The sequence below is a fragment of the Peromyscus leucopus genome, chromosome 11 (genome assembly GCF_004664715.2).
Source record: "Peromyscus leucopus breed LL Stock chromosome 11, UCI_PerLeu_2.1, whole genome shotgun sequence".
In the NCBI taxonomy this organism is placed as follows: Eukaryota; Metazoa; Chordata; class Mammalia; order Rodentia; family Cricetidae; genus Peromyscus; species Peromyscus leucopus.
In genome coordinates, this window is record NC_051072.1 from 41,968,899 (window position 1) to 41,996,685 (window position 27,787).

General features: G+C 36.7%; 2 protein-coding genes across 5 annotated transcripts in view; both read left to right on the forward strand.

Moving 5' to 3' along the window:
- Ipo11 (importin 11) overlaps positions 1–27,787 on the forward strand; it is a 178,197-nt gene that overhangs the window by 98,691 nt on the left and 51,719 nt on the right. For 3 of the 4 annotated variants that reach the window (XM_028884121.1, XM_028884135.1, XM_028884126.2), the window contains 3 exons: positions 4,500–4,595; positions 5,332–5,445; positions 11,023–11,144. In XM_028884121.1, the coding sequence (XP_028739954.1) occupies positions 4,500–4,595; positions 5,332–5,445; positions 11,023–11,144 (332 nt within the window). Of the gene's footprint in view, positions 1–4,499; positions 4,596–5,331; positions 5,446–11,022; positions 11,145–18,599; positions 18,683–27,787 lie in introns of those variants that run through there. The other variant, XM_028884145.2, reaches the window with a different exon arrangement.
- Lrrc70 (leucine rich repeat containing 70) lies at positions 18,675–20,026 on the forward strand. The gene has a single exon (XM_037209446.1). It carries the CDS (start codon positions 18,748–18,750, stop codon positions 19,450–19,452), a length of 705 nt encoding a protein of 234 aa, XP_037065341.1. The 5' UTR covers positions 18,675–18,747; the 3' UTR covers positions 19,453–20,026.

Sequence of the window (27,787 nt, forward strand, 5' to 3'; positions counted from 1 at the left end):
ATTGTTAGTACTAATTTGAGCTGCATTTATACAACTGTACCATTTTGATTTTGGAAATCTTGTTTCTCGTAGCCATACCCATATGTATTATTAAACTTCCTTTACTTCATTGTGATAAGGCTCATGATGAATTAACTATTTTGTTTGGTCATTTTTTTTGGTATTTTCATTTAACTATTTTGAATGTCTAATTCTGTAATAATAGGTGACACCATCATTTATGATTTCCTACATATTTCTAAGCTCATAGCATGTAGAGTACATTTATGTAATCTTTATGTAAGCATGATGATAGTGCTATTGTTTTCCCATTATTGCAGACAAAATTAAATGACAGAGGTAAATAAATGGTTTGTTCAAGGTCAGACAGCTAGCTAGTAGGTATTGGAGTCATAATGTAAACATCGACATTCTTATGTTAAGATCCACACTCTTGCCTTTAATCCCAGTACTTGGGAGGCAGAGCCAGCGGATCTCTGTAAGTTCAAGGCCAGCCTGGTCTACTAGAGCAAAATCCAGGACAGGCACCAAAACTACACAGAGAAACAAAAAAAAAAAAAAGATTCACACTCTTAGCAATTTTTTTATTAAGTGTGAGACTAAATCAAGAATGTTGTCTTAAGTTAAAAACCTGCATTATTTGTTTAAAAACAGTCTATTGTAGGTATATTCTGAAAATAAATAGATTAAAAACTAAAAGGAAGCAAGTTCTATTTGTATTGACACAATGCTGACTTTAAAAAAAACATGATTAGATGATTGAAGGCGTGTTCAACCATGCAGTGAAATACTTTGCCAGTCTCAAATGAAGAAAGCCTCCATAGTTCTGCAGTGGTGTTTTTTTATTTTTATTTTTGAGCCACCACCTCCTGGCTCTGATTTTTTTTGTTGTTGTTGTTGTTTGTTTGTTTGTTTGTTGTTTTTCATTTTAGAATATAAGTCAATAGCATTGCCCAGAGTTTTCTTCTGTTTAAAGGTAAAAGAAAGCTGGAAATGAAATAGTAAGCCAAATTAATAAAAGTAGTTATCAAGCATGAGGAAGAAAAGTGGGAAGCTAGAGTTTAGACTAGTATACATGTTTTACATGATTTAACATAATAAAAGAGCTAATCCCCAGTACTATGAAAACATAATAAAATAATAAAAGTTAAAATCTAAAAAAAACTATTCTTAAGAGGGAGTGTGTGTATTTGTTGTGATATTGTGACAGTCACCTAAGAATAATATTTTAAGTAAGTATGGTAGACTATAACATAAAAACCAAAAGAAAAAGAACAATCAAATTGACATTTTGTAATGCTGCTGCTTTTAATAATACTGGCATCATCATTTTAAAATTCAAAAATTTGAGACTATTTCCATGTATGTAGATACATGTAGTAGAAATAGGGCTTTAAAGTCTGTAATTTTCATTACAAGAAATATAGAATTGTTCTGTGCGATTGCTTATGTGTATCTCAAATTCAGCATGTCAACACAGAGCACAGTATCATAGTTACTCTTGGTACCACAGTTGTATTTAAACACAGGACTTGGAAAAATGTGAAAATTGTGTATTTTGGGTCTTCTGGTCAACTGTTCTTTTTACATGTTACCCATTCTCCTTTAAAACTTTCTTGTGACTATTCCATACTCCCTATCCCAAAGTCATATAATGACACTTTTCTACATAGTATTTGTTATTTTGTTTTTGCAATAGGGTCTTACTCTGTAGCTCTAGCTGGCCTGGGACTGGCTATGTAGAGCAGGCTGACCTTGAACTCACAGAGCTCAGCCTGTCTGTGCACCCCAAGTACCGAGCATGTACCAGCATGCCTAGCCCTCTACAAAATACTTGACGGTTACTTCTTTATCTGTGGTTTCTGACCTTCTTGACTTCAAAGACTTACCCCTGAAATATTTGTTATTCCTTTGTACAATATTGGCTGTAGTTTATATAAAAAGATAATAGGTAAATGATAGTTTAGATTATATATAATATATATGAATGATTTATATGGATGAGTCATAATCATCTAAATACGCATAGGAATATTTGTTAAGACTATGAGACTTCCAATTCTGTTAATTTTCCAAAACAAAGATGCAGTGATTTCTTTGGGTTCTTTGAGTTAACTTTTATTTATTTATTTTAATTTTAATTTTTTTTTTTATTTTACAATACTATTCAGTTCTACATAACAGCCACAGATTCCCTTGTTCTCCCCCTTCCTGCTCCCCTCCCCTTCCCCCCAGCCCACCTCCCATTCCTACCACCTCCAGATCAAGGCCTCCCCCGAGGATTGAGATCGACCTGATAGACTCAGTCCAGACAGGTCCAGTCCCCTCCTTCCAGATTGAGCCAAGCGTCCCTGCATAAGCCCCAGGTTTCAAACAGCCAACTCATGCAACGAGCCCAGGACCTGGTACCACTGCCTAGATGCCTCCCAAACAGATCAAGCCAATCAACTGCCTCACCTATTCAGAGGGCCTGATCCAGTTGGGGGGCCCTCAGCCTTTGGTTCATAGTTCATGTGTTCCCATTCGTTTGGCTATTTGTCCCTGTGCTTTATCCAACCTTGATTTCAATAATTCTCACTCATATAAACCCTCCTCTTTCTCACTAATTAGACTCCCGGCGCTCCACCAGGGGCCTAGCTGTGTATGTCTGCATCCAGATTCCTCAGTCCTTGGATGGGGTTTCTGGCACAACTATTAGGGTGTTTGGCCATCCCATCACCAGAGTAGGTCAGTCCCGGCTGTCTCTCGGCCATTGCCAGCAGTCTTTTGTGGAGGTATCTTTGTGGATTTCTGTGGGCCTTTTTAGCACTTTGTTTCTTCCTTTTCTCATGTGGTCTTCATTTACCATAGTCTCCTATTCCTTGTTCTCCCTCTCTGTTCTTGATTCAGCTGGGATCTCCCGCAAAGGGTGAGGGTTGAGTTAACTTTAATATGAGTATTACAGGATATCATTTAGTCAAGTAGATAGACAAAGCCTCTTTAAAAAGCCTTAGGCACACTCTTGCCAGATATTTTTTCTTATTTAGGGATAACCATTGGTGTTGCTTGTAGCTGATTAGTTTGTGTATTTATTCATATTTGTCAAAATACCTTTGGTTTATTCCCTCATGAGTTATCAATGATAGAAAATATCTAGGACTCCTTTCCCCCTCCATCTAGATGAAGTTATCTCATTTTTCTTACTAGATCTGTATTTAGTGTTTTAGATTTTTGTTTTTCTGCTCAAAGTGAGATGTTTAATTAGCTGTGATTACTGTTTTCCATATAAACTAGCATTTTGAATTCTTGGAGATTAGTAAAGATCCTTTTTTATATTTTGTACAATGAACTGTGAAAGATCCTTCAGCTTCATATGTTTAAACACAACACCTATGCGGTTACTTTAATGTCCTTGGAAATCTGTCTTCCAGGGCCCCGTTGACTCCTTCCTCCCAGCCCCTCCTTTTCCAAAGTTGGGGCCTTTCGTACTCTGTGTTCTGAAACTTTACAGTGGTTTGCCTGAGCTTGGCTGATTTTTTTTATTTTTTATTATTATTATGTGTCTAGACTCAGTCTCACTTTCTCTCCAGAACATTCGTTGTTCTTTTGAAGTGAAGGCCAGGGGTCCAGGTTTTAAGACTTGGGTTTTTCAGTGGACTTTTCCTCCAGCATTCTTGTCTTCCTTTTTAGTCTTTATTATCTTTCATCTTATCTTTAGCTTCACCTTTTCCCTTTCTAAAGGTGTATGGTTCTGCTCTTTCCTGTGCTTTTAAGGGGGAGAAATGGAGACGTGGTATATGATGTGCCTCTGGGTGTTTCTTGGCCCCTTAGTATTTAGCTTTTTCTGATCTGATGAGTCACTAAGGTGAAATATATATGCAACATTCCATCTCCTGATAATTTATTGATAAACCTAAATGTGTATTCATTTTTAACAGTATTGGTGTTGTAACAATTTTTCCCACTAATAAAAATAGTGCTTTTGTTGGGTGTGATGGGACACCTGTAATTCTAACATTCAGGAGGCAGAGGCAGAATCAATAATATGAGGGTGGTTTGACCTTCATAGCAAGACCCTGTCTCAAAAAAATCCAGAGAAAATGAAAACAAACCAACTAAAGCAAAGATAACAAAACTCAAAACTACCCCAGAAGAGTATTTGAGATGCCTTTTTCTGCTTCTGTTTGTGGGACATTTTAAGGATGCTTGCTTATAGTGCAGGGGTCAGAACTTCATAAACTACATGTATCTGTGTTATCAGAGTATGAGTAAATGTGATTTTTGTCTAAATACACTATATACTGCTATATCTAAATACTGTATACTTTATATCGAATTATAATTTTTAATAGATTATTTTGTGGAAGTTTGTCTAGTGCCAGAATATTGCCTACCTTATGAATGTATTTTCAAGTTTCATCTGTTACTTAATTTATTATTGCCTTGTTTACTAATCTGGATTTTGTGTGAAACAATGAACTGCACTGTTGAAAATTACCATGTGTCTTTCTGGGTTTTAGGTTGTGGAAAATGCCCTTAAAGTGAATCCAGTATTAAGTCCACAGATGTTCCAACCAATTCTGCCCTATGTTTTCAGAGGTGTTATTGAAGGCGAGGTAAGATTCCTTTAAGCTTTTGGAGATAGCACTGGACTCCAAGTTCTAGTTTTAATTATTCTCCTTTTGCATAGGAAAAACTTTTTTCTCATTGATAATTGTGAAAAGAAAGCTTTATCATTGGATCATATTTAGTTGGGTAAATTTGAGGATAGTTACATAGTTTGCCATTTGTTTCCTCATATATAAAGGATCATTTCTTTGTGTCTGTTTTTGTGTAAGGTAAGTATGGATGCGTGTTTGTGTGCATGTGGAGGCCAAAGGTTGTGGTGTTGTGTCTCTTCCTAATTTCTCTCCGCTTTACTTTTTGGGTTGGATCGATCTCTCTCTCTCTGAAATTGGAGTTTGCCGTTTGGCTAGACTGGCTTGTGAACAAGCTCCCATCCTTATGCCTGTACAGCAGATACTTACCCAGTGAACCATCTCTCCAGTCCCTGATTTCGGCTCCTAAATAATCTGCACAACAATAAGCAATAGTGATACAAATATTCACAAATAAATTACACATTATAAATGTAGAATACATGCACACACATAAATCTATAATTATTTAGAAATTTTGTAAGAACTCAAGAAATATTGGTAGATGGCACTACATAGAGCAACACGAAGGGGAATGTTGTTTTATATTTCTGAAGGAGAGCCATTTTTTAACATGTTGATACTGCAGTATTGATTTTTTTCAATTATACTTGTACATTAACACAATTTTATATTCTGTATCTTAATTGTGCAGAGGTATCCAGTAGTGATGTCCATCTATCTTGCTGTTATGGGTCGAGTCTTACTACAAAATACCAGTTTCTTTTCTTCACTTCTTAATGAGATGGCACGTGAATTTAATCAGGAGGTAAGAGTCTGTGCGCCTAAATTTAAGGAAGTCTGTGACAATATACATATTGGAGATAGTTGATAAAATACTGAATCTCTAAGTTCTTTGAAGCATTGAAATCTTTACATTATAAATCTTGTAACATTTGGGTTTTTTCTGTTGCTTGATGTAGAAGAAAGAACAGTGGTCCTGTAAATAGCAGATCAAAGTCTTACAATTTGTTCTTATCCAAAATGACTGATTTAATTTTACTTAGCTATAGAATAGAACTTTGATTTGTTTATGACTCTAGTATTCTTTAATGATTCATAAGCTGAAACAGGAACACTTCACATATATTCATGAACTGTCTTGTTTCTTTCCTTTAATGATTTAATTTAAAGCCATGGATTGAGGAAATTTCTGTTCTCATAATATTGTGGGTGAAACAGACTATTCAGTTAAGTTTGAAGAGGTTCTTCAGTGCCTTAGTTACTTGTGACTAAATACTGTATGTGATATTCTGTAACAATCTGATGTTTTCAGTGATTAATCTGTCTAGGCTTATGAGATGTGGAAGACAGACTCTATTTAACTCATCTTTAGATTGGAGGGGACAGTTGATGAAATCTTTTCTTTTTTCTTTTTCTTTTTTGGTTTTTTTCAAGACAGGGTTTTTCTGTGTAGTTTTGGTGCCTGTCCTGGATCTCGCTCTGTAGACCAGGCTGGCCTCGAACTCAGAGATCCACCTGGCTCTGCCTCCCAAGTGTTGGGATTAAAGGTGTGCGCCACAACCACCCGCCAGAAATCTTTTGACCTATAATGGAAATAAATCTAATTCAGGGAGATCCAGGACAAGCAAGTGGAAATTTTGCCATGGAGAACTGAACCACAAATTTGAGAGCCCAGCCTTCGTTTCAGTGACTTGATAGGAGAAATGTTTTCATTAGTCTGTTAATTTTAACTGGGACAGGAACTATGTAAAAATTTATTCAGTTTAATTCAGCAAAATTTTTGAGTGACTCTGGCAATATAATTCACAGCATAAATTATGTGTTATGGCAAATAGTATTTTAAATCTTTATAAGAACTCAATAATAGCATTTGTATTTCTGTCTCATATGCAAAAATATTAGAGATTTGGAGAGCGTCCACACTGCTAGTATATAGAAGAGTTGGAATGCAGACCCCAGCAACTCTGTCTTAGCATCTGGTGCCCCAGAGGTAAATTCCTCTGGACTCACTCCACAGCAGTCTCCTCTAGTCACTGGGCATATTTGACCAGAAAGTTCATAGACTTTTTTAAGGGAAAAAAGTACATAAATACTTTAATAATATAAGCATTGTGCTAGAAATATACACAGTATGCTATGGAAACAGAAAAGCCATCAACTCCGTTAACAAAACAAATTTTAATTAGAAAAATAAAATGACCTATAGTTTTATGTCAGCATTGTATTTGGCTAAATTCAAATGTATTTCAGTAAATTATTAAGTGACCTAATTGCAATTAAACTATAGATAACTGAGCTTTTTTAAGCTTTAAAATATTAGACATTAACATTATAATTTGTATTGAACACTAAACCTAACGTTCCTTTTCATATAATCAAAGCACCATGTAAGAGCTATCCCATTCACTCTTGGTAACTTTGAAAGCAAACACGTTTTTAAACTTGTGATTTTAAGTATTATTATGGAAACAACCTACTATCCTTTATCTGTAACTTCTTCCAGTCTTACTTTTCCTTTCCTTGTTCCCCAGTTTTGGACTTTTCTCTTTTAAACTTGAGGGTTTTTTTTAATGTTTTATTATTTTTAATTTGTGTATGTGTCTGCATGTGGGTATGATACATAAGTGCAGACCACTGTAGAGGCCAGAGGCGGCATATCTCCATAGATCTGGAGTAACAGGTACTTGCGAGTCGCCCGATGTGGGCACTTGGAGTCAAATCTAGCTTACAGAGTGTCTTTCCTGGGACTCTGCTTCCATGTCCCTAAGCTTTTGATTTTGCTCGTGTGTTCAGTAATGTTGGGAGCAATGTGTTCATCATCCAGGCAGGTGAAGTACAAGAGTGACTACTTCCTGAAATTGTGTACTCTCTACCCCTTTAGTGCTCGCCCTAATTCTGGGCCTGCTTCTATATCATTATTCTGACTATGGCCTGTGTGCAGTCTTTATTTTATAAAGGCCATGAAGTAAGAATAAGTAGTACATTTTTTTTCAGTTCAGAAAATAAAAATTATAGTATATACTGACATGATTTTAAGTTTTTTGTAGGAGGGCAAATGACCGTGTCATTTGTTTACATACTGTTTATGGGTAATCCGGGGGATTGAGTAATTGTGACTGGGCTATAGTGGCCCACAAAGCTGAAAGGCTTAATACTTGACCCTTTACTAGAAAAACTTGCTGATTCCTCGTATCCAAATTGCTTTTTGAGTTAGTTCCCTGCTGCACAGTTTACTATTAAATGTTGCTGTCTATTAAATATTTTTATAATAAATGTGTTTTAAATAAAATTACATTGAAAATTTGGTTTTGCAGATTCAGTTTTTATTAAATTGTATCTATCAAGGCAGCCTCCATTTTTATTCATTATCTTTTGTTTGTTTTGTTTTTGAAGTAGTGTCTTGTTCTGTAGACTAGGCTGTAATCGGACTCATTTGTAGGTTAGACTAGTCTCAAACACACAGCAACTCTACTGCCTCAACCTCTCAAGTGCTAGACTATAGGCATGAGCCACTACACTTGGCCTATTAATTATATTTTAATAATGAAACTCCATAGTAGTTTTTTTTTTTCTGGTCTGGCGAGCACTTTATTAATGTTCCATCCTGCCTTGTAGAATCCAAGTATAGCCATGAATGTTTCCATTACAGTTGCTTAATCTGAAATAGAGAAACTGAGAGGCCACCAAGAAATTTCTCCTAAAACTGAGTCGCAACAGTTTTCATCCCTTCCTTTCTTTCTTTCTCTCTCTCTCTCTCTCTCTCTCTCTCTCTCTCTCTTCTTTCTTTCTTTCTTTCTTTATTTATTTTTTTAAAGTATTAGGAAAAGATTTATTTTAGAATGGATCAAATACAGCACTATTGTGACCTGGAGTTGCCAGGTTTAATTCAGAAGGTTGAGTTGGAGGTTCACCAGTTCCAGGCCAGTCTATGATACATAGCAAAACATTGCTTCAGAACCAGATAAAACAAAACAGGACAATAAGAGTAACAAAAACAATTCAGCAATGAAAGTGATTTTCCATATATTATTCAAATGAACTATTAAAGTGTTAGCATATATCCATATAAGCATATTCTTTTTTAATTCTGATCTTAAGTGAAGGAGGGGCTGTTCAGCAGAAATCTTGACAAACTCCAAACCCTATGAAGTTTCTCAATTTGGAAATAATCTCACTTTCATTTCTAGGATGTAGGACGAGCAGATAATATGAAAGAAACCATGGTTACTGCTCATTGTGAATCTAGAATGCAGAGTCACATCTTGAAAAAAAAAAAAACGTATTCCCTGTGTGTTCTCATAAAAGGACAAAACAAGTCCTTAGCATTCTTTAACCCAACACTAGGAATAAGGTAAAGAATTCAATAGTGCGTCCTCATTCCCAAATACTCTTCCATGAAACTGTTATACAAACAATATGCCTACACAGTAAGAAATCACTCTCAGAAATTAACAAAGGAAAAGCTCTGTACAAAAAACCAAAACCATGAGACTAACTGTGGCTAATACCCAAAGAAGAGCTGGCCTTCAGTTGAGGATGTCCTAGCTCGTATACACACCTTAGGCTTATTCTTTCCACAAATGTTGTCTGTCATCCTTAAATATCCCAGGTTCTGGCTCAGCTTATATTTCGAACAATTTAAGCTGACATAGGAGACTGCCAGTCTGGACACTTGGGCAGATGGCAGATTTACATACAAAGATATTATACAATACACTGTGTTTCCATCACCCACATTGACAGCTCACAGCTGCCTGTAACTTCAACTCTTGGGGAATCCAGGGCCCTTTTTGGCTTTCCCCAGCACCTGCATAATGCGCAAATACCCACACAGACACATGCATGCACACATATTTAAAAATCTTTTAAAAGTACATAGAAATCTAGAATCAGTTTTGTTTTGTTTGGTTTTTTGGTTTTTTGGTTTTTCGAGACAGGGTTTCTCTGTGTAGCTTTGCGCCTTTCCTGGAACTCACTCTGTAATCCAGGCTGGCCTTGAACTCACAGAGATTCGCCTGACTCTGCCTCCTGAGTGCTGGGATTAAAGACATATGCCACCACCGCCCAGCCTAGAATCATTTTTAATCTCACTTTTAAGTGGCATAATTACTGACAAATGCAGGTGTGCTTGCCTGTTGGACAAGTCTCGGATTCTTAAATCATGATGTTGTGTGAGATCTATGCACCTTCATTTCCTGGTCCACCTGACTCTGGGTCATTCTTTAAGAAGAGAATTGCAGTGTTAGAACTGGGAACTGAGCCGAGCTGGGTTCTTGAAGCACCTTGTGAATGTTGCTCTTTCAATTTTTTTTAATTATTATTTTTTTACTTTATAATTAATTTAATTTTACACATCAGCCACAGATTCCTCTGTCCTCCCTCCTCCCACCCCCAGCCTTCCCTCCCAATCCACCCCCCATTCCCACCTCCTCGTTGAGTTCACTGTACCATCTCAGGTGCAAAACATAATTTAGGGAATTCAAATGTAAAAAGATTTTCAATTAGTAACTGCTTGCCTGTTAATTAGGAATAGTATGACTGTTGACTAGGAAAAATGTAACAGTCTTAATAGAAAAGAATAAGAATGTAAGGTTGATTTTATGTGACTGGATTTTTAAGGTAGAGGTTTGGCATTAAATATTTATTTCTTTAAAGGTGATAGAACTAGAAAAAAATATTTATAAATAAACCTGATAAATAGATCTTTTAATGTACATGATCAGTTTTCTTGGTCTTTACTGGAGAGAGGGGGATTGCTACAAAAAGGCAAGTCACTGTGAATGTTAATCAAATCTACAAGATAATTTCGTAGCAGTATCTACTCTTTGGTGGGGACACATCAGTGAGCACCTGGCTAAGTTAGCACATAGAATCAGTCATCCCTGCCATTCTATACTATGGATTTAGTTTACCTTTAGTTTCATTGTGTTTTATAGCTGTTAGTTTGTTTTCTTTGAGATTCAGCACGTTTGGGTTGCAGCCAGCCTGGTTCTGAGAAGAGGTATAGCAAATCAGACTGGCAAATTACAGAACACTGACCAGTAATCATTCAATTTAAAAAAAAAACTATCTAAATACAAATATATATACTTTTCATTGTGCCAGGAAGAATGGTCTTGATTGATTTATTAAATAATGTTATTCAAATCACTCATTGGCTACACTACATACAGGTTGTCATTACATTTCTTTGTCTCTCATGATTAATTGGAGTCAATTTTTTGTTTTAAATTATTCTCCAGACCAAAGCTTGTCTCCAGTTCCATCGGTTTTGTGTTTGTATGATTGAACTTTAACCATGTCTTAGGTTTTAGATGTCAACAGCACTTACTCTTATACAAGAAAAATTTCAAATATTGAGATGTCATCTTTCTTCATCCAGATGGACCAGCTTTTAGGAAATGTGATTGAAATGTGGGTTGATCGAGTGGACAACATCACACAGCCTGAAAGGAAGAAGCTTTCGGCTTTGGCTTTACTTTCTCTTCTGCCTTCTGATAATAGGTAAGGAAATGACAAGGTGCTTTCTCTTTTATGTATATATATACACACACACTTTTATGTTTATGGGTATTTTGCCTGCATGTGTGTCTATGCATCATGTGTGTGATGCCCTTGGAGGCCAGAAGAGGGTGTGGGTGCTAGGGATCCAGGTCCTCTGGAAGATCAGCCAGTGCTCTTAAGCACTGAGCCATCTTTCCAACCCAAAGCTGGTTTCTTTTAAAACATAACATAGCTTAGTGTGGTGTCGTTCACCTATAATACTAGCGCTCTGGAGGCTAATGCAGCCTGGGCTGTAGCAAGAATATCCTAAAGGAAAAAAAAGAACAAATAGTAACATAATTATTCAGATGTCTTTAAGTACCATGAGGCAGACTTCCTGAGCTCAGGGTTGAGTGGTGAGCACAAGTGGTGAGTTCTCAGGTTACCACCCATTTTATTTAAGAACAGTTTCTTTTTTTTCTTTTTTCTTTTTTTTTGGTTTTTCGAGACAGAGTTTCTCTGTGTAGCTTTGCGCCTTTCCTGGAGCTCACTTGGTAGCCCAGGCTGGCCTCGAACTCACAGAGATCCGCCTGGCTCTGCCTCCCAAGTGCTGGGATTAAAGGCATGTGCCACCACCGCCCGGCCCAGAACAGTTTCTTATTTGTTTTCTGGCCATCTTTCCTGCTGCAGCAACTCTGCAAGGAAACCTCCACTCCTTCTTTAGTTTGAATTTTAAAGACCTAAGAGCAGTTCCGTGCATTTGATACTGTGTGAGAAAGATGATTTCAGTGTCTTAGAACTTTATATTTTAGGGAAGTTTTAGAGAATCATTAACTAATGATAAATTAATGGCATGAGTCCACTATTTTTTTTGCAGTCATTCAATACAACTTCCTGTGTCCTTTCTGTTCTAACAATTCCTTAGCTAAAATAATTTTCAAATTCTGAATGTTCAGTTTGAATTTTCTCTGCCTTTTTTAAAGGCTTATATTATTTACACATAGAGGATAATATGTCCCTCAGCTGATTTCTTTTCTTAATGAAAATAATATCTGCGTTTATTTACATATACCTTCTTTTAATGCTTTCAGAAGATTTTTTTTCCTTTAAAAGACATAGTTTAAACCACAACTATAACTTGTAGAAACAAATGATAGTAATCCTTTGGTGTTTGCTCTCTAAATTGGTGATCCATTTTCTAACTTCAGAAACATTTAATATGTGTGTTTTGAAGAGCTCCACACAGACAAGTTCTTTGAGATGACAAAAGTGCTTTAAGAATTTGAATTTCACTTGTTTTAGGTCAAGTATGCCCCAGTGGGAGTAGTTAATGTAAGGTAGTTGAGTGATTTAAACACGGATTAACAAAATAGCAAAATGTATGCGTATGATGTCTAGCTTTTTTAGAAATGCCTTGTAGTCAGATTTTCTGAGTGTCAGATTTACTATGCTTTGATTGTGTATACTTTGATCTGCAATTCTCATTGCAAAAATAGTGTATGCAGTGTTGTATTTGGGAACTTATTTTAAGAATTTTCCAAGTCATTATATGCTTTCATAAACTTCTTAAAGTTTTTTTTGTTTTGTTTTTTTCCTTTTTGTATATTAATTTGTTTGAAGACAATGTCTAAATATGTAGCACTGTCTGTCCTCAAACTCAGTGTGTGGACCATTGATCTACCTCTTCTTCCCCTTGACTGCTAGAATTCCAAGTGTGTGGCACTACCCCTGGGTGTTTGGGTGATTTTTTTTTTTTAAATACATTAGACTAGTAGTATTTAAAGGTAGAAAGTAGGTTCCATAGAGCAATATTTTTGTTGTATAATTAAGTAAAAGACATTAGGGATAGGTGCTTTATAAAAAGAAACAGGGTCTGATTGGTTAATAATGTAGGAGGCTAGAAGTTCAAAATCTTTTTTTTTTTTTTTTTTTTTTTTTTTTTTTGGTTTTTCGAGACAGGGTTTCTCTGTGTAGCTTTGCGCCTTTCCTGGAACTCATTTGGTAGCCCAGGCTGGCCTCGATAGAAGTTCAAAATCTTATACACGCTCCTCTTTCTGTCTCCTGCATGGTGATTTGACTAACCTCATTGTTTCTAAGTGAATATTCAGTATAGTAGACTTAAATTTTCATCTTTAAAAAATGCATTCATTTTGTTTATTTTTTAAATTATATTAAGGATATAATATAATACATATTATATATACATAATATACTTGAAGATATTTCCCCATTTTCATCTTTTGAAGTAAAATGAGTCTTTTGTTGTATTTTATCCATAAATCCTTAAGGCTAAGAGAAAGATTTTGAGGCAAGAATCACCTGCCTTTGTTTTTGTTTTTTGTTTTTTCTTTCTGTCCTTTCTTGGGGCTGGAATCTGGTGCCTGGAACATGCTAGGTAAGTGTTATACACTGAGCTAAGCGTCTAGCTCTTTCAACTTGTTCTTTTTATAGCAACTCACGCTCATGGAAACTAATTGGTGTCCCAAAAGAACTACATTAATCCCTTCCAGGGGCAGTGTCCATTGTGGTCTCATTACCTTCCAATAGATGCCACATCTGAGAAGTTCTACCACCCACCTCTCAACCTTGCTCTGTGGAGAGTCGTGTTCTAGTTAGACCATTTCCAATTTTCCTGGTGGAAGCATGTTTTAAGTGGTTCTGCTGAACTGCTCCTCCCCTCGGGAAGCTTACTTGATACAAAGGCTTCTGACTTATATTTGATTGATGTTTGCTGATTGAATATTTTGAATGCCATGAAAATCATTTGTAAGCATATATACTTTGGTGTTTACAGAGCCCAATGCCCAGGTTCAGATCTTCTATCACTTTTTGAGTATAAATGAGTTGTTTAACTTCTGTCTATTTAACTGTAAAGTCAGGCAAAGAATAATGCATCTTTTAAATCATTGATATTGCTGTTGAAGTAACTCATCTAAGAATTTGGTGCATCCTTCCCATGCATTGTGTTACGAATTTATTTTAAGGAGCTAGTTGAAGTTTCTTGTTTTTGTTAATGCTACAGTTTACACTGCTGTATTTATGGTCCAAAATGGGAAATACATACATTTAATGTTCCTTTTTGAAAATAATTATTGTAGTAACTACCAAAAGAAACTTGTTCTTAAATTAGTGAGTGCCTAGTATTATTTCTATATCACCAAATTCTTTCTGCTTCATGGCAATGTCATTTTCAAAGGGACATTTGAATACTCTGTACCTATGTAGACAAACAGTAATGTTAGATTTGGCATTTATAAAGGCACTGTGTATTTTTACTGTTAGGTTTTGAATAAATTATTGTGTGTGCCAGTGTGTGTGCCATGGCAGGTGTGTAGGTGTGAGAGGACAGTTTGGAAATTGGTTCTCCTTCTGCAGTATGGGTCCTGTAAACTGAATGTCAGCCTTGGTGGTGGATGTCTCTACTTGCTCTGCCATCTCCCCGACTCTAGTTTATTGTCTTTTCTGTTCTAGCTGAATTTAAATCAGTTTGTGCAGACACAGACAGAGTTGTTTTCTTTCAGTGGGCATTTTGTTTAAAGTTTTCACTTAGGGATTATATTTGTAATGAATGTTCTAAAGTGCATGTTGCTATTTGGGGAAAAAATTAACAATTATAATACTGTAATTTAAGAACAAGTTTCTTTTCGTAGAATTCAATAATTTTATGTAATTTCATAAAGGTTACTTATAGTTAGTTACTGAAAGAGAATTGGCTCAACAAGCGACACTCTCCACCCTGAAATGTGTGGTTAAGGTGATACAGAGAGACTGCTGATGTGGAAAGGTGACGAGGAGGGCTGCTAATGGGGCTCTGCTCTGTGTTTCCCCCCTTTAGTTTGCATTTAATAGATTGTCCTTTGACTCTTCCCTACTTGATTTGTGTGACTCAGTTGATAGTGTGTGTGTGGCGCTCCCCACAGCTTTACTACTACTGAAAATACTAATAAAAAATTACCGATAAGAGTCAGAAATCATGACTAAACAGTATGTAACTATTTTATTTAGCTCTATAAACATGTTTTATTTATTCACTTGTGTGAGGGGGCATGGGTGTGCTATATATAGCATATATATTGAGGTCACATGACAATTTTTTGGTTCTTTCCTTTTAGAGTGTTGAGGCAGGGTCTTTTTTCTGCCATGCTGTATCCTCTAAGTTAGCTGGCTTGAAAGCTTCTAGATGTTTCTCTAGTTTCCGTTGCCCATCTCACTGTGAAAGTGCTGAGACAGCAGATGCAGACCACTGCATCAGGCTTTTTACACAGATTCCAGGATCCAACTTGGGTCACCAGGCTCATATACCAAGTACTTTTATTTGCTGAGTTGTCTGGCTGGGCCCTAAATCTTTATTTCAATAAAAAATTACATTAGATTCAGATTCCTTTTCATGCTAATTAACTTAAACTAATTCAGACGTTTATAGAGAGTGAAAAGTAATTCAGGAGCCTCTTTTACTCTTCCCCAACTCTGTGTGTATGTGTACCTGTGTGCCTGTATACATGTGTGTGGGTGGCATGTGCACATGTGTCGGCATGTGCACATGTGTCAGCATGTGCACATGTGTCCGCATGTATATGAAAGCCAGAGTTCAACTTCGGGTGTCTTCCTCAGTCTCTCTCCATTTTTCTTTTTTTTTTCACGATAGGGTCTCTCATTAGTCCTGTAGATAGACCACTGATTCAAGTAGGATAGGGGACCAGCACGCCTCAGAGGTCGCCTCCCGTCTCTGCCTCCCTGATGCTGGGGTTGTAGGTATGTGCAGCCACACTCAGCTTTTTTACGTGGCTGTTGGGGATCCCAGCTCAGGTCCTCATACTTGTATGATAAGCATTTTACCTACACAGCCACCTCCCAGTCTCTTCTCCCTAACTCTTTATGCAAAGATAAACTTCAGTTAATAATTTGGTAAGAAACTTTATAGTACCGCCCCCCCAACCCAGGGCATATGCCTTAATATCTTCAGGACTAATTGATAGTAATCAGTATTTTTGTTCTTTTTTTTTTTCCCAAAAATGTAAACAGAAAATCTCAGAGGATAATGTATTAGTACTTTGTAGATTCTAAACTATTATTTTATGTACTGTTTTTAAATGAATAAATCTTCAATAAGTGTTTGAAAGTGAAAATGTTAATGCATTTAAACATTCTTGATATGGTGGCCCATGCCTTTAATCCTAGCCTGAGGAGGCAGAGGCAAGCATCTCTCTGTGAGTTCAAGGCAGGCCTGGTCTACATAGAGACTTCCAGACTGGCCAAGGCTACATAGTGAGACCCTGTCCAAAAACAAACAAACAAAAAGAACAAAGACAAGACAAATTCTCAAAAATTGAATTTTTTATATACTTTTATTTCAGTGTGCCTTTTCTACTTAGTAATTGTGTTGTTGAGCTGGGAACATCTCCATCAAGAATGTGCTTGCTTTCCTTGCAAGCCTGAGGCCCTGAGTTCAGATCCTTAGCATCCACCTTAAAAATCCAGGTAATCCCATCTCTGTGAGTGGAAACTATCTCTAGGGCTCAGTCAGTGAGTTCCAGGTTCAGGGTGAGAACCTGGCTGGATTGAAAAGGAAGTTGGAGAGTAATAGAGCAGGGCGTTGATGGCAATTTCGGTGCATACATGCACATTCACACACACAGTGTGTTGTGGATAGCTAAAGATTTCTTACTAGATTTTCAGTACCTCAAGTTGTCAAGCATCTGGCTTTAAAAACCTTTCAAATTGTAGGACCTATTTAGGCATATATATTAGGAAAACTGAATGCATTCTGAAAAAAAAAATACGTTCCTGAGATTTCCTTTCAACAATACTTTTGAAGCATAGATAAACTTACTTCCTGTCACACAGTTTCCTGTATCCATGGTAACCCCGTTTTACACATTGACTGTAGAGGAACCAGTGTGAAGAGTGGCGTTTCCTGAGCAAGCTGTGACTTTAAAATTCAAAAGAGGTGGTGTGTTGGAGGTCAGCAGTGGCCCAGAAAGAAATTGAGTTAAGGAATGGCGCTCTTCAGAGTTAAAACAAAAGTCTTTGCTTAAGTAAGCCAAGTGGTGATGATTTTCTTTTTCTTGGTAAGATTATTTAAGTACAGACTTTTAGCTGAAATGAATTGTGTGGAAAACTACAGCTTGATTTTTCTATAGTGTTCATATTTTCATAATTGCTATTTGCTGTTAGGTTTTATGTAGATTATGGGGCATGTATTCAGAAATTGTCAACCTAACATCATTTGTTGTTTGTTGTAGCTGGTTGTAATAGTTTATTTTAGCAAACATTTTTCAGTTATGGAGTTTGAATTATCTTTGCTAAAGAGTGGATTTCATTGCAGTGTTAGCAGTTGTATTCCAAATGTTCATTGCAGAATACTCTCACTCATAGTATGGAGGTAACAGATGCTCTTAGCTAATCCTAGTTTAAATAGATTACTGAACTTTCAATATTTTGAGACTTCTGTTTTAAAACCTTTCTGATAATTTAAAGTTTTGTCTTTGGAGTTAATACTGATATAAAAAAATATTAGGTTGGGTTACATATAGATTATAATTTTCTTTGCCTTGCATATATTTATTTCTGATCGTGACGACATTTTGTATCATTATTGTATAAAGGAATACTAGGGTGCTTGTTTCTTTACCAGCTTTCTCGGGAAACAGACTAACACAGGTCTTTCACACCATAGAATTTTCCTACAGTACAGTTTTGTGTAACTGATTGGGAATAATGTCTCATTTAAGTGAAAGTGAGCTAATAGCACTTAACTCTTTTGCAGCATTATATTTGGATAACTAATGTTGTGTACGAATGTCTAAAGGCTTTATTTAGTTAAGTCATTCATATTTTCTACCTCTAAACAGTTTTTATAAAATGCTTGGAGCCTGAAATATTTAACGGACTGTCAGATCTTTGTGATTTGTGTTTACAGTCTAATTGGATGTCTTTTGTTCCAAGAAGATTGTTTAATGATCTGGTTTTAGGTCAGTGTCTGCATCTATAGAGGACTAACCTTAATTTGCTCAGCAGTGGTACAGTTGTTCCCAGATTCTTGATTTACTGAACAATAAAAAAATTAAGGCTATAGAGCTCAGAGTTTCAGCATTTTGTATCCACTGATTATTTGTATCTAGAAAGTAATAATTTAACAAAAGTACCATTAAATGTACTTACAAATCTTGAGACTGTCTTTATCTTGTCGACCTTTTGAAACATGATAGCCCTTTGCATTTCAAAGAGTTATTGGTGTAAAGTATCCCCTAAAGCAAGTAAGGATTATAATGTTACTAGGGTTGAGCTTAGTAAAATTAGCAATCTTAAACATTTGATTTTTACTCGTAATTACTTAGAACATTTAAACCTGATACATTTAGCTTGGTTAGGAATTTATCTTAAGTTAGAAACAATAATCTGAACATTGATAATGATGCATTTAAAATATGTGAGCATCTTTGAAGATCCTTAATCTGTCATTTAATAATCTTACAGAATTACATCCAAGGGTCCCTAAGCCATTGTCTTCATTGACTCATCTTCAGGGAAATTCCAATTTTGTGAATGCAATCTTTTGGGTCTTCAAGACTGGCTAGCCTCTTCAGCCATTGCTGTAAACATCTGTTGTCAGAATCCCCTATCTATGTGTGGCACAACATTATGCTATATTAAATGGACTGACATTACAAATTGCACTTTACCTTCGACAAACATATCCAGAGCTTGGGCTGTAAAATCTCTTCATATTCATCACAAGACCACTGCACTAATGATGGCCTGGCATAAAGTAACTACAAGTGGGGAACATTTGGAAAACACTGTGACTGAGAGCATTACCGTCTGGGAGCGGATTCGAGCTTCATCTGCCAGTAGGTTTTTTCAAGAGAATACACTTGGTAATAATGCATTAGAGACGACCACAGTTTTACCTGTGCAAATACAGCTTACTCCTGTTAACTTGAACTTGGAAAAAAACAGTGCTCTACCAACTGATGCCTCTTCTGTGTCAGGAAAAACATCTCTAATTTGTACCCAAGAAGTTGAGAAGTTGAATGAGGCGTTTGACATTTTGCTAGCGTTTTTCATCTTAGCTTGTGTTGTAATCATTTTTTTGATCTACAAAGTTATTCAGTTTAAACAAAAATTAAAGGCACTAGAAAACTCAGTGGAAAATAGGCTTGAGTATTACAGCTTTTATCAGTCAGCAAGATATAATGTAACTGCCTCAATTTGTAATACCTCCCCAAATTCTTTGGAAAGTCCTGGCTTGCAGCAGATTGGACTTCATAAACAAATTGTTCCTGAAAACGAGGCACAGGTCATTCTCTTTGAACATTCTGCTTTATGACTCAATTAAATATTGACTATAAAAAATCCTGTAGTGCCATGTGGATATAAAATTTAATCTTTCTTACAGAATTATATACTTTACTTGGAAATATAAATTATATGATGTTAGGATTATTAAAATGTATGTTAGTAATTTGAATAAAGTGTATTTATTCTGCATATAATTTTCTTTGATTCTGTAACAAGATAAGTAGCCAACTTTCTGGGTACTGAACAGCATGTTAAGTATGTGATATGTCACAAATGATGTTTATTTCTAAAGTCTTGTAAGGCTGTACTATCTATATTTAAATTACACAGAAGGAAAAATAGGGAGAGAGAGTTTAAGTAATTTTCCAGAATTCTCATGACTTATGACATGTTGTAAGTCCATTTGACTTGAGCTGAAGCTTTTAATTTTATGTTTTATTGGTGCCTAGGCACTAAGCTTATATATAATTTTTAAAAATTAGATGTGATTCCTATTCTTGGTTGAACTTGAATCTAGAAGAAGACACATGATTGCTGTGCAGTATGCTAAGTGCTGTTTGTGGAAGCACCTTTGGGTATATGTGGTGATGAAGCATAACTATGAAAAAAATAAGAAGCATTAAAAAAAAACTACTGTTCTGGACATAGTAGCACACACCTCTCAGTGCTCACACGGGTTTCTGTGAGTTCTAGGCTGGCCAGGGTTGCATAGTAAGGCCATGTGTCAAAACCAAAACTAAACACCAACAACACAACAAAAAAACAAAACACCCTTTATTACGAAACATAGAGATTAACCCAGTGACGAGAGCTGTCAGAGCAGTTACCTTGTTAGACAGATTAATTAACAAGAAAGAATACTGTTTTCCATGTCCTAAAATTCAATACACTCAGAGTTGCTTAGGTAGTAAGAGGTTTGCAGCAGAAGAGAAAGATCAATGAATGAAAGCTATTATAATTTTATGATTTTTTCTGAGGGCCCCGGGGAGTCCTTGAGGGATTTAAGCAGTGAAGAGATACTATGGAATTCAACCTCTTATAGAAAAAGTTCACTTTTTATGGAAGGAACAAAATTAACTGGGTAAGAAATAGAACCTTTAACCCAGGTAGAGTTGCTGGAGGCTGGATGGATGTAAAGAGTTACTCTGGAAGTCAAAGGATCTACTTTGGTGATTGATGGAGGTATGGCAGGTAAAGGAGAAATAAAAGATGTTCTGCTTTTGCCATAGGCCATTCTGTGCTATAGTCTGGAAGCTAAGGAATAAGAGGGAGGTGAGTGGGTTAAGATGATTCAGTTTTGAATTGATAGAATTTGAGATTCATGTATATTTGATGTCCACGTGTAAATACCTGGCAAGTGGATGTTCAGAATCAAGGTTTATCTGGTAAAGCCAGTTCACGTTTTATCATCTAACACATTGAAGTAAAAATACTTGCTACCAAAACCACAAGCACTTAAGCTGTAATTTTGAAAAACAAATAAGCAAGAAAGATTAGGACTTTAGCTTTTAGACTCTTTAATATAGGTATTTATTAGAAGAACTCAAGTAATGTAGTGATTTTCTGTATTAGTACACATTTATAGTTATATACCACTCTGTATAATATTAAACAAGTAGTAAGCATTTGTGACAGATAATAGTGACCTAACCCACAAATAGATGATCAACTATGTGTGTCTTTCCTCTTGATCCAAGTTTCATATTTTATTAAAAATTAATATTATCCATATGATATTGTTCTAAAGCATTCTGAGGTGTATAACAAGTAATAATTTTAGCTTTCTTTATAAAGTGGGAATAGTTATGAGAAAGTTCTATACAGTGCCTTACTGTGGGTTCTCAATCTCAGATTCAAATAGGAGTCTTCTTATCCTCACCCCATTTCTCCCACCCTGATCTTTCTCAGATTCAGTGGGTGTCAACAGGTATGTTAGTTTTCAGGTGTTGCTTTGTTTTGTTTTGAGACAGGATTTTATTGTGTAGATTAGGCTGACACAGTGTTGAGATTAAAGATTTGTGCCAACGTGCCTGTCTAGTTTTCAGTTTTAACAAGTTTGCTGATACTGCTGGTTGGGAAACCATGTGTTGAGAACCACTGCATAAAGATATTCGAGAGGCCGGGCGGTGGTGGCGCACGCCTTTAATCCCAGCACTCGGGAGGCAGAGCCAGGTGGATCTCTGTGAGCTCGAGGCCAGCCTGGGCTACCAAGTGAGTCCCAGGAAAGGCGCAAAGCTACACAGAGAAACCCTGTCTCGAAAAACAAAAAAAAAAAAGATATTCGAGAGAAAACTGAGAAGGGTCTGAGTAGTTAGTTCAAGATGCATTAGAAAATGATAACAGGACCAAGAGGACCAGTGGGTAAAAGTATTTGCTGTGCAAGCTTAAGGGCCTGGATTTGAATCTTTAGAACTTGTGAAAGCATAAGTGTGTATAATCCCTGAGCTCCTGTGGAAGATGGGAAGCGTAGACGTGAGAAACCCTGCGAGCTTCTAAGCCAAAGAGATCCTGTCACCAACAAGGTGGGTGGTGGGGGTGGATGACTGAGGTTGTCCTCTGTCCTCCTCATGTAATACATGCATTCACTTATAAAAGATGATAATAGTATTTTCCTCTGCACCCACTCTAGAGGGTTTGTTGTTTAGTTCTTTCTCCCTGACTTACGATTTCAAGGTGGGAGGGGTGATTACAGTAAAAAACAAACAAAAAAAAACCCTTTATTTTCTTATTATTTATGACTGAAATGAATGGTTTTTTTTTGTTGTTGTTGTTGTTGTTTTTGGCCTGAGGTATTTTTATTAATGTTTCTTTTCATTAAGTTCTCCAAATTCCTACTGTTCTAGTTGTTTTCATAGCTAAAGGTACATTTAATGGAAGAAAAACCAGACAGTGCAGAAGTATATATAGTATATAGTAAAAGTTTTTTCATGCCCCCAAACTGAAACCCTGTCTTAAAGACATTCAAGAGAAACATAATTGTGTGTTTGGAGTTTAGAAAAATTTGTATGATGGTGCTTTTACTTTGATCTTAAAAGTCCCAAAATTAAAGACTCCAGTAGTATGAGACAGAAACTTAAGCAACAGTTTTTAAAAATGGATCATTTTATATGTATTTTTTTTTTTTTTTTTTAGACAGGGTTTCTCTGTGTAGCTTTGCGCCTTTCCTGGAACTCACTTGGTAGCCCAGGCTGGCCTCGAACTCACAGAGATCCACCTGGCTCTGCCTCCTGAGTGCTGGGATTAAAGGCGTGCGCCACCACCGCCCGGCTTCATTTTATATGTATTTTTATAGGTAGCTTATTACCTGATTTAGACTCAACCAGAAAACTTTATTTCTATTAATAGCAATCTATAAACGGAGCTACAGTCAAGCACATAGGTTTTCATGAAGTATTCATTTTTTGTCTTGTCAGCAGGTACTTGCTTTAAAAGTATTAGTCAGCTTATTGTTTTCTGTCTTTTGACATTTTAAGTTTAAAAACATGAAGTATAATAGAAGTAATGTGTGTAGTAAGTTTTTATAACAATTTGTCTATTTTATGTTTTGAGTAGCCTCATAAAGCTTACTTGTCCATTTTTTAGATATCTGTATTTTTTTAACCATTTATTACAAGTTTTTTACTCTACTGTTGATTAAATGTTCTTGGTTAGAATACTCAGGAATAAATAAGCTCCAGTTTAAAATAATTACATTTCAGGGGGCTATTTTAGAAACTGAACAGAGTTTTCCATCGAGCATATAAGCAGTGGTTAAAGTCCCAGGGCCATTTCATGGAAGTCTTCTTCTCTGGTAACTAGGCTGCCATTTATAAGTGATTTGTGGAATTTCACAATCTTATCTCTGCCTTTTGGAATAACTGCAAACTACTACTCTCTCCTGTCACTGTAAGAGAGACATTTTCTACAGGTGAGGATGTGTGTGTTACCAGAGGATACCTGGTCACTTCAGATGAAAACTCCACATATGATGGAGAAGAGGCCAGGGTGAAGATCAAGGAGCTCCATGTTTTCTAGAACTAAAAGACTGCCCGTGTTTTGATAGCCAGAGGCTAAGTGATGGGCAGTTTGGGTAGACATTGTGAGAGAGTGAGGAAATGATGTGAAACAGGCAGCCAGGAAAGAGATTGTCTGGGTAGCTTTGTTCTTGTGGGAGGTTTTGTGCTTTCTCATGTATAAAGTTCCAGGATTTCTTTTGGTTAGTCCACTGTGTAGGTGTGGGTGTGTGGTTTTACCATCTGTTTGTGTGTGTGTGTGTGTGTGTGTGTGTGTGTGTGTGTGTGTGAGAGAGAGAGAGAGAGAGAGAGAGAGAGAGAGAGAGGGGGAGGGGGCGGAGAGGGAGAGAGAGAGAGAGAGAGAGCACGAGCCCTTGGAGTCCAGAAGATGATTATGGATCACCTGAAACTAGAGTTATAGTACTTGTGAATCACCAGATGTAGATTCTGAAAACTGAATTTGGGTTCTTTGTAAGAAGAGCAAATGCTTTTAGCCACTGAGCTATTCTCTGGTCCCTAAAAAATTGTGGGAAGGAAAAAAAATCCAAAACGTATTGATGTATAAATTAATACAGAAGCAGATATGTCCATGTAGTCATACTCTGGTCAAGAAACAGAATGTTCAAACAAGGTATTTGCGTGTATTTCCTGAGCCTGTGAATTATACATGGCATCCAAGTAGTTAAACTTTGAAGTGAAAGATCAACATGTAATTTGTACATTTTAATTCCATTTTCTTACCTGTGTAGCAGCACATAACAATCAAGACTTACATATGTATTTGTGTTTAGATGGTGCAGGAGCAGGAGAAAGGGGGAAAACATGCCTAGGTAACCTCTTAGGAGATACTGAAAAGCAGCTTTAATGCTACGCTTCTCCACTAGATGTTCCCACCATCTGCCTCCTGCCTTCCTTGTTCATGGACCTTGTTACTAGGTTCCAGCACCTTGTCTTCATGCTGACTTTCAAATAAGTCCATAGGGGGTTGTAGCGCCATGTGTGCTGTGAAGGAAGGAAGGGTGTGTGAGACAGTTGATCTCTATTTCCTACTGAACAGTTGCTTCTTAGCTCCTCTCCAGAAGTCCTGGTTCACTTTTCATTTTTTTTTTTTTTGTTCTTGTTTTCAGACAATCTTATGAGCTATTAGAGTCTAACTCACTTTTATTAGTTGTTCAGGATCCATCTTGATGATTTTAGTTTTGGAAATGATAGGTAATTTCTGGTATTATTTTTATAATACCAGAATAACATAGATTTCAAAGTGCCTCCTGCCACTAGTTTGCACCCCCACCCCCCCATACACCTTTTGATGAATTTTGAGGCTGGATCTTGCTATGTAGTCTACATTGGTCTGGAACTTGTGATTCTCCTGCCTCAGCCTCTTGAGTGGTTAAATTACAGGCATTGACTACCACACTTTGTGTTTACCATTTTGCTAAAGCTAGTAAGCATGTACGGCTGCACCCTTAGTGTCCAGTGAAATCTTATGAGTTAAAATAGTGTGAACAAGAGGCATGTGGTATACCTGCAGCTGGCCCAGATGTAACTCTTACCTCTTGTGATAAAGTAGAGGATACTATATTTTTAATAGGAAGTACTTTTCAACAGTGGGGGACCTTATATAAGTGTTCTTGACAGGGTTAGGGTGAGCACTCTCTCTTTCTTCCTCTGTCTATTGAGTTTCCAGTACACGGATGTAAACCTCAGTCTGCCCTTAGTTGTATCTTTGGAAAATTTGTCGCTCCTGCCAGATAATTTTCTATAGCAATTTTTTTCTAACCATAATATGTAAAGCTATATTTCTTTGTGTAAATAATAAATAAACAAACAAACAAATAAATAAAGTTCTTTGAGAGCTTATGCCTTGACCTTTAAAACCCTTTCCTCAATTACTTGCTTGCTTATGAAGTCCTCTTAAATTCTGTCTTCTAACATGGTGCCACTTAGAGTTTTATCCTTTGTTTTGTTTTGTTTTTCAAGACAGGATTTTTCTGTGTAACCAGCACTCTGTAGACCAGGCTGGCCTCTAACTCACAGAGATCCACCTGCCTTTGCCTTCTGAATGCTGGGATTAAAGGTATTAGCCACCACCACCAGCCAAGCTAGAGTTTTGTTTTTAATGTAAACAGAACTGACCTTGCAGTTGCAGGCAGTAGAGCTCCCAAGACAGAAGGCCCTGGAGGTGTAAAGTTTGTAAAAGAGAGAAGAGAGAGGTGAGGAGAGAACTGGCTAAAATGCTGTTGGGAGCTTGGGTTTTTAACTGTAGAGCAAAATTATGGAAAGATATAAATCTATGCTTTACACAAGAGAAAGAAACATTGAGATTTTTCAAAAGAACCCTCTGAAACCAAGTGTGATAAAGAATACCTATAATTCCAGGATTTGGGAGGGCGGCAGCAAAGGGGTCAAAATTTAAAGGTCATCTTCTGTTGCAGAGTAAACTCAAGGCCAGCTTGGGTTACATGAGAGCCCATCTCAGAAACTACAACGAAACACTCTAGTGTGTGCTAGAGAAGATGAATTACAGAAAGCTGTGAGAGGAAGTTGTCCTGTTGGAGAAGCCACATTCTATTCAGACTAGAAATAGAATTGGCCTGTAATACAGCATCAGTAGTAGGAAAGTAGAGACATAGAAACAAGGATTTCTGGAGGTAAATGTGGCAGAATTTGATGATGAGTTTTGGAAGGGGGATGAGGAGAAAGAGTAGAACTGATTGACTGGGTGGGGTAGAGCTTGTCTTTATTAATGAAGGAAATTGAGGAGAACCTGCTTTTACTTTCCCCCCTTGTTCTGGTTTTTACTTTGACTTGGGAGGCATCACATAGTGTAGATGCCTTGAATTTGAGATGCTTGTAAGGTTGCCAAGAGCAGATGCGAGAGGATGTGGATGTAGTTAAGATCCCATGCTGGGAGTGGGGAGGAGGAATTTTGTCAGGGAGCCTGCTAAGAGCAGGCCTAGGTAGCCTTTTTGGCTAGACTGTATGTATAACAAATTAGTCAAATTTTTGTTTGTGTGAAGTTGTTAATTACATAGTTTCTAAAGACAGGGTCTCACTCTGTAGCCCCAGCTACCTTGGAACCATATATAGGTCAGGTTGACTGTGAACACAGAGATGTACTTGCCTCTGCTTCTGAATTGGTGAAATTAAAGGCTTTCTCCACCATGCCTGGTTACCATATAAGTATTTTTAAATAATTTGAAAATAGAGTCTAGAAAGATGGCTCAGTGGTCAAGAACACTTTCTCCTCTGACAGAGGGACCTGAATTCAGTTCCCAGCACCTAAATGGTGGCTCACAGTCATTTATAACACTAGTTTCAGGGGATCCAGTGTTCTCTTCCGATTTCTGAGGGTATCAGGTATTCACATGGTACACCTGCATACACACAAACCAAGCACTAATACACATAAAAATGTTTAAAAATAATACTTTAGAGAAATTGTTTTTCCTCTTATTTCAAATTTTATCTGTTTATTGCAAATTTTTTTAAATATCAAGGTTGCTGAGTTTTGCTTAGTTTTTTTCTCTTAGTTTTTTGAGAATTTAATACAATATATTTTGGTCATATTCACCACTCCATCTCACCCACTGTGTCTTTTATCTTTTTCCTTTTTCTTTTCTTTTTTTTATCCCCCCTGTCACTAAGCCTCATTTGTGCAGTTTTGTTTTGTAAACTTTGCTGCTGTCTTGTTCTTCATTGACAGGTAGCTTCTTACCAGTTGTTATCAGTGCCCTCATTGTTAATAGTCAGAGTTGACTTTTAATTATGGAACACTAACTAGGCCTGGTGGTACATACCTTTAATCCTAGCACTGGGGAGGAAGAGGCAGGTGAATCTCTGTGTTCAAGGCCAGTGAGAGCTACATAGACACTGTCGAAGTGTGTGTGTGTGTGTGTGTAAGTGTGTAACACTTTCCAAGAGCATATTATCCTCATTTGGGCTGAGCTGTGTGACACATGGGACTTCTTCAGGACTTTAATCCTGAATACAAGTACCTTTTCATACAACTTTAATAATATTACTACAGATGTCTCTTTATTTTACTGTTTTTATGTGTATGGGTGTTTTGCCTACATGTTTGTCTGTGTACTATCTGCATGCTGTGCCTGTTGGATCCCCTGGAACTGGAGTTATATAGACAGCTGTGGGTGCTAGGATGAACCCTGTGTCTTCTGGAAGAGCAACCAGTACATTTAAGTGCCAACTATTTCTCCAGCCCTGACAATTGGCTTTTTAAAATTTGTTCTAGGGAATAGCTTTTGATTACCTTGTAATTACTTATGATAAAGCTTTACTTTAAACAATTTTCTGCATTGACAATGGTGAGATATTAACCTGATCCAATGATTACTAATTTCTGTTAAATTT

Bases quoted from the DNA above. Each gene is read 5' to 3' on its own strand.
- Lrrc70 (XM_037209446.1), top strand. From the start codon at position 18,748: ATGTGTGGCACAACATTATGCTATATTAAATGGACTGACATTACAAAT.